The sequence below is a fragment of the Fusarium odoratissimum genome (assembly GCF_000260195.1).
Source record: "Fusarium odoratissimum NRRL 54006 unplaced genomic scaffold supercont1.19, whole genome shotgun sequence".
NCBI classification, from domain to species: domain Eukaryota; kingdom Fungi; phylum Ascomycota; class Sordariomycetes; order Hypocreales; family Nectriaceae; genus Fusarium; species Fusarium odoratissimum.
Genome location: NW_022158704.1, coordinates 196,274 through 208,983, shown reverse-complemented (window position 1 = coordinate 208,983; position 12,710 = coordinate 196,274). Strand labels below are relative to the sequence as shown.

Sequence of the window (12,710 nt, the reverse complement as noted above, 5' to 3'; positions counted from 1 at the left end):
AATTAAATTGGTAGAGTTGTGACTGTTTAAAGTATATATAAATTGGGTGGCTGGGTTAAAAGTGAGGTGGCCGGTCTGTGGGGGTGGCCAGTCTTTGGGTGACGGACGTTACTGGAGGCATTACAAACGGTGTTGGAGACGATACCCAGTTCCCGTCTCATCATTTCTCAGCCCAAGGTACTACTGTGCAGTACAGTAGATACCTCCCTGTGATGTGAGTACTTGCATCAGCAGCCACGATGCGAATAACCCATTCAATCTTCATCCGTACACGCATACATCTCGCTCAGCTTGATATATCACTGAGCCACAAGAAATACTTTCAGGCTCGAATTGATTTTGAACATAGAAACCAATCAGACGCTTTGACCATATCGACCTTTGGAAAGCTTGCAGCGTCTGTGGCAAACACACAAAACGCATTGCCAACCAACAATCGCAGATACAGTGGAGTCATGAACTGGCTTGGGCTTGGTCCATTTTGCTTTGTTACTCTGCATTGTGATATTACTTGACTCTGCTTCGCCATGAAGCTTGACTGAAAACACAACTGCGGCTCTCGCTCCCGGGTGTCGACATTATGCCACTTTTGGCTGAGCCGCTGCTCCATCCTCCGCTGCACCCGCCCTCAACACTGCATTGTTGACCAGAGGCCCTGATGACATATGTTCGGTTCCAGTCTTGCTCCTGGTATTGGAGGGGTGGGGTTGAAGAGTGCATGGCCCTTTATCCAACTGTAACCAAACTTGAGTTGATGAGCCCAGCATCTTTCGGAGACAGGCACATTTTGATATACGCCAAAGACTCATGTGCTCCGCCATCATTAACGATGCACTTGACGAGGCAACCGATATGTACATTCAAGGCTTGCCATCTGCTGAGCTGCACAAGGTGATCTAACCAACACAAAGGATCATGCTCCGAGACAAAAGACAAAGGGCTGTGCCAAATAATCACACTGACACATCTGCCGCCCAATCATGGCCGAACTTCACTGTTGGCTGACTCTGAGAGTCTCCAACAGCCTCCGCGCCTTTTTAGCTTCTGAACTCGATCAGCCTATTCCCGCACGGCCGCCTACTCACCGTCAAGCATCAGATTGGGGCGCCGTCTTGTTTGTCGATATTCATAGTTCAGCGCCATCCAAGACTGCCTTTCTTTTTGTGAGAGACGTCTTTGAAACTACGAATCCCTAGCTCGACAGCGCCGGCCCAGGCGCCATCTTGACACTTCCATTATTGAAAAGCCTGCCTATCCCTGCGAATTCGAAATGAATGGCAACGCTGCGTGACACCCCTAACCCAAGGATTTTCAGAGACAAGATGCCTCAAACCGCAGCACTTGTTTAGGCATATGAATCCGTCCGACTACGGCTACGGAATTCGCCCCGGACATGTGTCCACACGTCTACAGCATTGAATCACACCATGGCCGCGAATACGGCACTCCAACTTGTCGGCCCCCGACAATTGATAACACCCGCAGGTCACACACGTAGCGGTCGGTGATCCGTAAATGTAAACGAGGCCAAGATTGAATACGCAATATTGATGTACCCCAGCATCGCACCTCGCCAGTGCCTTATCATCAATTTTTTCGAGATCACGCACAGACAGGTCGTTTCATCGTGCCTGGTTGGTAGTGTCAGTCTCACGCTGGGCTCTTATTGGCTCGGTGTCTCTCTAACTTCACGAATACAGCTTCATGCGTACCGTAGGCTTGGTGATATGTGCTTAATTCTCGCCTACCACCACAACCAACCACCAGGCCTCAAATGAGAGTCATCAGCTACACGCCTGTGGCCTGGTAGTCTGGCTGGTCTGGTCCCGCCATCTTTATCACAACCTACCACATCGGCGATGATCCATTACATTGATAGATGATGATAACGAGACGGTTAGCAGATCGAAGCCACTTGAGGAAAATTGCAACAGCATTATGTGCAAGAGCACATCTTACAGCGCAACCTTGAGGTCGGCTCGGCAAATACTGGTCAAGATACAGAGTACTTGCCTTGAATTAACAGACAAGGCGGCACTGAAGGTTTCCGACACCTCCCCTACATGGAGCTATAAAGTCAACATCCTGACGAAAGATGATGCTCTGCAGCTCTATCCATGAATCAGGTGGCTCACAATCCACAATAACAAGGTCTCAGTTGGCCCTGGTTCGCCATGAGCAAAGGCGACTCCAGCATCATGCTCCGTAGTGCAACTTTTGCGTTCGGCGTGGAGAGACAAATCGTATCCACTAACTTATTACAGATTTGCCTTCATTAGCAAGCCACTCACTTGGTTCCTCAAAACCTGTTGTTCCGACGTTCTCCTTGTCACTCCACGCCCCTCAACATGTACGGTTCTAATTGTTTGATTCCAGCGTGAGGAATTTATGATGCAGGGGTGCCCAGACCCGTTTGAAATCCCACGCTTACATCCCCAATCACTAATTACTGTCCCTACTGTATGCACGACCTACAGTCTACGTACAACTTCGGCGAGGGCTTTTGTAGAGATGAGGTTGTCAGGGGTCTGCCATCCCCTGCTTCGCTATTGATTAACTTTGACCTCTTGTTGGTTCAACATGACTCTTGTTCGGCTGGGACACATGCTTTCTCCTCACCATCTTGGCGTTGTTCCTCTCAGCCCTCAGGCGATGATCAATTGGTATCTCTGCAACAAAGGGTAAGCCGGCAACATCACTTTGGCCGTGGCGTAAGGTGAAGCCCGACGGTGATCTTTACTCCAAGTTGCTCATCATTGGACTTTCGGAGCAGTCCAGGCCATGCCACGACATATCATAGTTTGGGCGAGAGCTCAGCCTCAATCGTCGATGGCACCAGCGACCGTTTCGTAGGAGTTGTTGCGCGCCTTTCAACAATTGGGCACCTATACATAGTATGTATAGCTGATACCCTCTGTGTCGACGTTGAGTTTCGGTACCACCTAGCCAGATGGTGGCATCATCATCGCAGAAGGGGCATGGTGGTGTTCATCTCTATTATCTTGGTTGGTATCCCTAGCATGATCCAGGCTGACCTGAAACTTTGGTCAAGAGACTCGACTTTCCAGGACTTTCTTCACTGCTGCGTGCCTCACAACAGTGTCTGTAGAATTCGTAAGGCAAGAAAACTGACGAGTTACAATGGTTGTACGGCTTAAAAATATACGGTGGTCTCAGTTCGAATGGTCATGATGAAAGACTGTCGTTGGCACGCCTGTTAAAACCACAGGGTAGGCGACGATGATAGGACATCCCTGTATATCTGGGTTTCTGACCCATCCGGACGGGCCAACTACTAAACCGAACTTTGGTCGTCATGATGCCCCTCAATCCTGGATTTCGCAGGTGAGTTTCACGCTCACGTTCTGTTTAAGGCGGAGGGGACAGTTGAACAAAATGTGGAGGGTAGTTGTATATTTTGTTCACCTATAGCCGAAGCACCGTGCTCCAAATTAGACGCACTAACATGGTCAACTAATGTGAGGAGGAGCGTCCAAAGGCAACTTCAGTCAACATCTTGGCCGGTTATTTGTTTCCTTCAAAAGAGAGGAGAGAAACCGACCAAGGGGAATAGAGGAGTGGAAAAGACAAGATCCGAGGGGTCCTGGTTCGAGTAGGGGGTCCAGGATCTAAAACCACAAGAGGGAGAGGGAACAAGAGGCCTATCAGTAGCAGCCATTGGCCTCCAATCGGTCCATGCAAGCACTTTACGCGCGGCGCGTTCGGCCGGCGTTAGTCGAGACGGGGAGACTGACGCCATGACCCGAGCCAATTCTTTCCCCTCCCTCGCATTGGCTTGTCTTGCTTTTGCCTTGCTCTGTCCGTATTCTACTCAAGGATGTTTCTGTTCTGTTTTGGTTCGTAGGAGTCATCTGATCTGATCTGATCTTTCACTGAAAATCACGCCCCCTTGTCCACGGTGTTCTGTGGCGGCGTCAGCATTTGCTTCGCTTTGTTTGCGGGGCTCATATTCGCTTGAGCCTCGTGTAGTCAATTCTTGAGCGGAGTCGGAGACTGGCTGAGCTGAGCTGAGCTGAGTTGAGCCGAACCGTACTGGACAGGGCTCAGCCGTGGCTGCGGCCGTGGTCAGGGCTGCGGCGGATGCGGATTTTCCCTTTGTTGTTGTCTCGTGTGTCAGTTTCAAGAGCAAGAGGCGTATGCAGTACACGACTCGCAGTATTGGCATGTGTCCATTTCAAGGCCTCCCACCTTTAGGCTTACTGATTGGGCAAACTGCCGCTCGTTTCATTGGGCTTGTTCCCGCAAACTGCATATTCAAGACTGGAACTTCCGTAGCCAGCGCTACCACTTCATGAACACATGCTCTCACAGACCCTGCAACTGATGCTATATCGTTTCGTTGTCTGCTTGCCTTCTCCATTCGTCTCAAAGCTCTCCCCGGCTTCGAATTGACACTTCTGTGCGCATATTGTCCTAGAGTAAGCCAAGTGGCGTACGAAGGTTGATGATGGGTGTGTTGAGGCCTGGAAAGTTCGAAACCTCGATAAGAGCCATCTTATACCCGCCGGTAATATACTCCAGATCAAAAAAGACTGAGAACGATCCATCCACGAAATCTGCGTGGATCTGTGAATTGCCAGGATATCACGACCTGGGTCCTGAGCTTTCATCAAGAAACCCTTAGAGGTCATCCGGCGAATCGTGCATCGCTGGGATTTCAGGGCTAGTTGCTTTTGACCGATGCTGCAATGAGTGGCGCCGTCAGACTTCAGGATACTCTTATGTCTGTGAGAACATTTGAGACATAAGCATATTTACAACGAGAATGGCTCATGACTTGAATGGTGTTCAGGCCGTAGGCGATGTCTACATGAAGATACATCATCAAACCTGATGGTGCAAGACCATCCACTCTGGCTTCAATACCACTCAAGCCAACTGATACCTTTAGACTTCTGACAGCGATCAGAGTAACTCAAACTGGAACAATATTGTATTGAATTGGCGGTAATTGGTCTTGTGTATGTATGTACTATGCTGGATTGCGTACCATGAGAATCCGGAATGACATAACCTTCAACAGAATGGTTTCCGTTGATATCATGCGTGGTGTTGACAAGTAACTAGCGTTGGTGGTAAGACCATTCTCTCGCCAACCCCCTAGGCTGAACCTGTGTTGCTAACAGCAGTGTGAAACCGAGCTGGATTAATACAAGAGAAGGACATGGAAAGAGAGGCATGCTGGAATCCAAGATCATCTGGCATAGACCGATGGTGAAGTGGGATACGTAATGTTGTGGACTGACCTACCCGTCAACGAAACTTGATGATGACAGTGAATGAGTCAACACAATGAAAAGAAAACAAGAATAAATTCAGTCTACTTGAGTATATGCGAAGGAAAATCCCGTCGTGACAACAGAAACTTAAAGTCAACCGCCATGTTAAACCTTTATTGAGGACGTTTTCTCTGAGTTAACACCAAGGCTCGGGACTGCTCATCCGCTGAGCCCATTCATGGCTCGTAAGAAGCATTTAATGGCCGCATACTTACAAGGACAAAGTGGAAGATTGATGAGATGGATGGGTTGTGGACGGACTGCCACAACATTCGTGGTGGTTACAACTTCATGCCCACAGTCCAAGTGGGCATTACAGCACACACCTACACCAGATAATGACAATGTGTGGAATAGAGATAATCTAAGAATATGTCATCATATACATGTTCTCTAGTTTGTCCGCAAGAAGTGATGCTATTGTTCATTGTCTCATCGTCGATGTACGATTTGTATGAGGTCTGGATCGAACTTTTCATATCGACAACCTGGAAGGAGAGTAATTCGGTACTGACCCACTGTTTCTTGTGCGTTTGGGAAGAGATAATCGTCATTTCGATTCTTTTCATCCGGTTTGATAAGGCGTTTCATGAGTCCTTATCCTCACGTTGATGAAAGGTATGGTGAATATAGACTTTATCGAACCGCAAGACCTGATTTTAGCCATAGTATATGGAGGGTATCTCGAATTGATAAATCTTGTGGCACCAGAGACTGTTTATAACTTTACTGGCTAGACATCCGAATGGTCAAGTTTAAACACAACGAGTTATACCCTTCAAGTACATGTGTGGAACTCGCAAAAGGCTTAAGGTGCATTTAAACGACCTCATGTAAAAACATCGAGGAATGAAGTCGGCCCGTTATAGTGAGAATATGAGTATTAGGCTCATTAAGAATATCTTTATCATGCCCGTTGATGTGGTGCTCATCCATATCGCTGCTTCACTGAGGGCCAATATGCACAGGAGCTTCGCCTCAAATCTGCCAATGAAGTCACCACGTGTATGTTTAGACAGTCAAAACGTCTATGTTCTCGAATGAGGAGATTGTCGTAAGGTGACAAGGATGTGTCTGTCAAAGGTTCAATATGAAGACGCCCTATAAGCCCATAAGGCGGATGCTGATACAATCAAAGTCCTTGACGTGGGCCATATCGATATTTGAAACACACCAGGAAGATTTTGCCCGACTCCAATAACAATCTAGATGCTGATACCTGGCAATGCATTAAATGCTTCACTTATTCGACTCGTCTCAGGTGAGAGTTGGCCATGATATTGCAGGGCAATCCGCACATTGAACACGGTTACGAGCACGCTCTATCTATAACAATATATGAGAGACAAAGCAACCGGGCGACACTTGCACATTCGAACGCCTTATGTAGGAACCCGTGTAAATGTTTTATGTTAGCCCTGCAGGTGCAGCCTCACAAAGACATCTCACCCAAAGTGCAAATTGATAAGACATGAATATGCTTGAGTAAGACGAGAGAGATACTGCCAACTCATCAAAAATCTGCACTTTACCGCTCAGTCTCAGTCTCACGAATAAAATATCGCCCAGTTAATTATCAGCCAGCAAATGACAAGACTGGATGAATGTCACAGAGGCGTGGGTGAGTGGTCGGATCCGCGGCATTGGGGGACCCCTTGTAGTGTGACGTCGTGTGCATAAACAGGGGGTGTTGACGATGCAGACGCAGTGAAGAAGACTATATCGTATTTGGGGGGACTAATAGGATCAAATCCTCAAATCCTGCTTCGCCTCGTTGAGGGACGGCAGATGGAAAAGCTACATGCGTGTTATATTGCTCAAGAGGCTTATACTCTTGGTCTGGACCTGATTGATTCTCTCGTATCAATTCATTTATTCATTCATCAATATCTCCCCGCATGTTTATCCCTCAAGAGATCGACATATCGTCTAAGCCACTGACCTGTAACTTATCGGTCTGGGGTATTTCACTCATAAATCGACAGTGTCTCCCTCGAATGATCTCCATTCCCCCAAGAGCAATTGTCAATTCCTTCATCGTGATAGCCCCATCGTGTTTCCGCCTTCTTGTACGTCATAACCTACCTAGTACTCTTCAACAAGGACATCCCTGTTAGGTCTTTATAAGCACCAGAAGCACAGTAAAAAATACCAGAGTCTTCCAAGTGCTTAGAAGACAAATTTCAGTTAGTTTCTTGCTGAGTCGTGGGTCCTGCTTCAGGTACAATCCTTACAGAAACCCCATCTGGCGCGACTGAGGGCTGACTCTGACTCTCTAACGTTAGAACACTGGTCCTTGTCCAACAGAAAATTTGCTTCAGATCACCAAGTAACAACAAATAAAACCCAATCGGGCACAAATCTACCGTTGGAGTTGTGCCCTTACCGAGACTTATATAACACTTGAAACTTCAATCAAGTGAGACGTACATACATACGCACACGCATACATACAGATACAGATCACTACCGACACTAGCACTAGCGAGTCTTGGCCCATCATGCAGAACTCTCCTCGCTCTGGATCCTTTGAACGTCGCAGTTCTGTCCATGATAGAATGCCAAGCCCATCTCCCATCCGATCGCCATTGTCCAGGAGCCGTACCCCTTCACCCTCTCGTGGTCGATCACAAGCACCTCGTGGGAGACCTTCATCTCGCATGGTATCGCGCTCTAAATCACGAGCAAGACTCTCGTCTCGATCAAGCTCACGGTCACCATCCCGGCGCTCCAAGCGCAGCGACAACCATCGTCACCATGGGCTCTTCAAGACTACGGCTGGCCTTCTAGCCGGTATTGGTGTCGCTGCTGTTGTAGCCCATAAGGTCTGGCCCAAGGGTGTTCTGTACGGTGATCATGAAGACTGGGAGCGTTCTTCCAAGCATCACCGCTCAGACCGCACTCATCACCGTCGTCGGCGCTCACTTGAAAATGGCGAGCGTGTGGTCGAGCGAACAACTCGACGTCGTGGCGATGCTGTCTACTACGAAGAAGTTGATCGCAGGCGACCTCAGAACTTTGAGCGTATGCCACGGCCTGAGTATGAGAGGATGAGGCAGCCTGCTGAGCGATTGCCATATCCTGCTGATGATCACTATGTTCAGGCCCAACCAGTCTATGCTGAGCGGAGGAGGACCGTCGTTCAGCCTGCTCCTATGCACCCTGAGTGGTGACATAGCCTGACAATGGAATGCGTTTTCATATATTTATTTATTCTGCTGTCATTTATGTCTATTGGGTGGTTTGGATGGAATTGCATTGTACTGCAACGGAGTTGGTTGAGTGTTTATTTGACAATTCTTACGACTTGTATGCTACATGAGACAATGATACGGCGTTCAGATACACAGGGGACTGGTTTATAAGTATATATTTTCAAAATATGTTCTATAATATGCGTAATTCTGAGACTGTGCTATGCAATCGCGCATAGGAGACTCCCCAAAAACCAAGCTTGCCGACCTATATGCGTATGTATCATGATCCTTCCAAGTCAATTCGCGTTTAGAATATACGGCATAACCCACTCAGAGTTCTGCCCTCGTTAAATGCTTGATGCTGGCGAGGACGGCGGTGAACTGTTGGGTAGACTCCCTGTTGTCTCCCTTGGCGCTGTTCTCTCCACAGCATCCTGCCAGCCCTTGCCGGCGGTACGTCTCACAAAGACCGTGTTGAGGGTGTCTCCAAAGTACCTCTCACGACGTGTATTCCTCCTCTCGCCCCCTTCCATAGCTGAATATGCACTGCGTGTCGTGCGCATCCTCTTCCGCTTGCCCCCCTCGCTTAGGAGGTTACTCAACTTAAGCCGCTCTTGCATCAGCGTGTTGTCAAACTCCACGATCCCGCGTACCCATGGCGCCACGTCTAGGACGATGAGTTTTGTGGTCCTGTCAAACACTGATGGGTCAAGATAACTGGCCGCTGATATCTTCTCATTTATGGCAATAGGATCGAATGCATACGCAAGGTCCATGCGGCTCAGCGGCGCGGTTTGAGGCTCAAATGAGTGGCCAAGGGACTCAACCACTCGCTTCTCTGTGAGTGGTTCGAGGAGAGTCTTGGGAGTATTGAGTGTGGGTGAAGCATGCATAAGGCTTTGCCTTGCTAGGGACCTGAGAGACAAGGAGAGGTTGACACTGGGTGAGGACGGCATCACCTTGGGGTCTGCCTCAAGAAGACGACTTCCGATGATGAAATCGTCTCGCATCTTGATTGGCATTTCAGGCAGTTCCGGATCGATCATCACCTGAAATCTGATCCCCAAAGTGCCGCTTGTCAAGAGATCTGCATCGCTCATTGAGGTGCAGAACTCATCAAAGGCCGCAAGTGCCTCGAGCCTCTGGCTTCGTTGCGATATATGTTGAGAGACACCATCGGCCCATGACGGCAAATCCAGTGTAGTGTCCCACTCGCCCATGTCTAATGCCCACGAGTCCCACGCCTGTTTCATTGCCTCCTCTTCTGACTCCAATGGATCAGGGCAGGTAGCGATCAGGTCACGACCAATCCAGCCCATGCCCTTGCAATAAGTGTCCTCACTCAGCACTCGTACTACATCGCCGTTTTCGTCTAGGTCGGTCCCTTTGGGCCATCGCAGGCAGAACCAATCGAATCCTCCCTTGCGATCCCCGACCCCGATCTGGCACCAGTAGTTGAGTTCTGTTAGCGAGGACCTGAGGTCGTTATTTCTAGACTTGTACAAGGCCTCAACAGCTGTGCGTCGTAGAATGTGCCCTTCGTTAGCTGCGGCGAGAAGACAGAGGTCGACAGCAAGATCCATAGGTGGAGGTGCGAATCGGAAAATGCCATGGAGGTCAAGGCTCTGGAGAGGCACCAGGCTTTCGTCGTTACAGGTCATGATGAATGGTCGTTTCGATTGTGCCATCATTCCCATCAGTGTTGCCCAAAATTGCTTGTCTTCCTCGTATAAGACGTCAACTTCTTCCAGCAGAATTAATGACTGCTTCTGGCTCTTAGCCGAGCTGGCTTTTGTTGTTTCGGGCAACTTCTCCTCGACGGGTTTCTTGGCTGGTGGTTTGGAGACTCTTGACTTTTGGAAAAAAGCAGTCATCATGCCTTGCTTCCCTGACTTCAAATCCCGAGAAATCTCATCTTCCTCCGTGGTTCCAGAACCGGGATCTGCGCGGTGTTGCTGAACAAGGTGATTTCGTGTCATGTCGCCAACCTTCTCCAAGATATCCTTGCCATTTCGTCTACTTGCAGAGTTGATTTCGAAAATTTCGAATCCCAATTCTTTGGCTATTGCGTAAATCGTCGCCGACTTGCCACTCCCATGAGGACCACTGATAACCACGGCATTCGTCAGTCTTCCCTGCTCCTTTGCAGAGTCGCCATTTCGAACGACTGTCTTCAGCAATCCTGAGCCGGCAGGTGCCCAATCGTGCTCGTTTTCAGAGATCTCATCCATCTCGTTTGCTTCCTCTTCGCTATTGACAATAAAATCATCCAGCTCATCCTTCTTTCTCTTCTTTTTCGGTGCTGCTTTTGTTTTTGGCTTTCCTTTGGTTGCTGCATTATCGGTTGTTGTAGTTACAGACTGAACTTTCAGTGTTTGTAACCAGTCCCTCAGTAGGAGGGCCTCTTTTCCAGCCTGCAGGATCTCTGATGCTGCAGTTGGAGCGTACTTCTGCGTCCAGGCCAGAGACTCACACGTTGATCTATCATATGCAGAAAGGCTAGTCTCAAGCATTTCGTATAACCGGTTGACTGCGGGGTGTGTTCTTCTTGCAGAGACCTCGGATGTGTCGCCCATCATCACATCATCATTATCAGCGGTGCTCGCCAGCCGTAGGGTTCTGAGTTCTGACCGGACACGTTTTTGAAGTTTTCGTCCACTTTCAAAGTGCCGGTTAGGGGTTCGTAGTTCCTTAGGCGCGGGTTCAAAACTATCGTGATTCCTAGGCAGTGATTCTCGGATAGCAGCAATATCCATATTGGCACAGAACCTGTCCAGCACTGACTCGTCGGGGGTGATTGTGACAGTAGAACCTTTGGACTTTTTATCCATATGCTCCTCGGATGATAATAATGTCGAATTAAGTTCGAGGTCAAAACCACGAACATGAGCCATTCCCTTCGCTGGCCACAGAGGCTGCATAGCCCCGGGCACCTTAGTAACGCCAGTCTTGACGCCAAACCGTGGGGGTTGCTTGTTCACTAAAAATGGATTGCGAGGCTTTTTAGGAGACATTGGCGTGGACATAAATACGGTCTGTCGTGCCGAAGCTGAGTGCCCTTTGGAAGCAGATTGGCTTTCCGTTTTCGTGTTTTGCTTTGCCTTCCCAGTAAAAAATGGGTGTGTAGTCCTCGAGATATCCTCGATTTTGGTTATACAGTCCTCTTTCGCCTTCCTTCCTCGTCTCTTTGGTGGTGTTGGTGGGAACAATATCTTGCCTTCCAGGATCTGGGTTATCTTATCCCCCATATCCTTTCGGTTGGCATCGTCACGTCCATATTTCACGCACACCATGCGAGACGGAGGGCTCTTCGATTTGAGCTTTGGGGGTGATCCCAATGTCCCTGTCTTCGGGTTCCATTTCAGTACTTTGCCCTTGACATTGGGATCCGTATTGCTGGAAGTATTGGATTGCGAAGTGGTCTCGATGGGTTTTATAGGTGCGATATTCGTCGGTTCGGGTTCCGGTTTGGCAGAGACGGGCTCCGTAAGCTTGATTCCAAGACTCTGCTCAATAGTCGCGTTCGAGTTGCTTGGAGCTGCATCACCCTGGCGCTTTCGTCGTGGTCTCTTCGGTCCAGGCGCATCATGTGGGAGGGTCGCGTCGGCCTTTCGACGTCTTCTACCGTTTTGAGCTTCTGGCACGGGCTCAGCGTCTTCGTGAAGAGTTTCGCTGCTCAAAAATTTAGGCGATGGTTCTGCGCTGTTCGGAGGGTTGGCAACGTCGGCAGCAGGACCTTTAGTAAAGAAAGGATGGACTTTCTTCACCTCAGGTTCCCTCATGCCTTCCTGGGCCATCCTTTCGACCAAGACCGATCCCATTGATGCGTCAAAGGCTGCGAGAGTTTCGGTGTCAGCGTGCAAGGAGCTGGCGAATTCGATGTCCTAAGCACCTTTAAGCTTGCCGTTAAACCACCATTTCACGAATGTAACACCGCAATATGGATTCTTAGGATGAGAGAAGGAAACAAGATTTAGTGGAGTCTTATAGTGATAGAGAAAAGATTCCAATGCGAGGCGTGCCTTTGTCTTGATGCGAATGAACTGAAAGCGTTGCCCGTGGATATAGTTGAATAAAGAGCTTAGCCAGGGTACGCGTTAATGGAAATGGTAGAAACCACTGAACGCGTCGATTCGCGCTAGATACGTACCTTCGCTTCTACGTCAGGGATCATTTTTAGTGGCAGGCGTTTGAGACCCACTGATCCCGCCCC

At 48.9% G+C, this 12,710-nt stretch overlaps 3 protein-coding genes across 5 annotated transcripts; 2 read left to right on the top strand and 1 right to left on the bottom strand.

Annotated features, from left to right (window-relative positions):
* Nucleotides 1–1,427: 1,427 nt before the first annotated feature.
* FOIG_10684 (uncharacterized protein) lies at nt 1,428–2,362 on the top strand (the record flags this gene model as incomplete). Its single annotated transcript, XM_031211082.1, has 2 exons — nt 1,428–1,500; nt 2,265–2,362. 2 exons carry the CDS (start codon nt 1,428–1,430, stop codon nt 2,360–2,362), a joined length of 171 nt encoding a protein of 56 aa, XP_031059015.1.
* A 4,710-nt stretch (nt 2,363–7,072) lies between these two features.
* FOIG_10683 (uncharacterized protein) lies at nt 7,073–8,711 on the top strand. 3 transcript variants are annotated; one of them, XM_031211079.1, is made up of 2 exons: nt 7,073–7,521; nt 7,586–8,711. In XM_031211079.1, exon 2 carries the CDS (start codon nt 7,802–7,804, stop codon nt 8,471–8,473), a length of 672 nt encoding a protein of 223 aa, XP_031059012.1. In that variant the 5' UTR covers nt 7,073–7,521; nt 7,586–7,801; the 3' UTR covers nt 8,474–8,711. The 3 variants fall into 3 exon arrangements, with proteins under 3 accessions (XP_031059012.1, XP_031059014.1, XP_031059013.1); XM_031211081.1 differs by having other exon boundaries at nt 7,073–7,369; nt 7,586–8,709; XM_031211080.1 differs by having other exon boundaries at nt 7,073–7,486; nt 7,586–8,709.
* Nucleotides 7,165–12,541, bottom strand: FOIG_10682 (uncharacterized protein). The gene is made up of 2 exons (XM_031211078.1): nt 12,390–12,541; nt 7,165–12,332 (listed from the first exon to the last, which is right to left on the bottom strand). The coding sequence occupies exon 2, from the start codon at nt 12,316–12,318 to the stop codon at nt 8,845–8,847; it is 3,474 nt and encodes a 1,157-aa protein (XP_031059011.1). The 5' UTR covers nt 12,319–12,332; nt 12,390–12,541; the 3' UTR covers nt 7,165–8,844.
* Nucleotides 12,542–12,710: the final 169 nt, after the last annotated feature.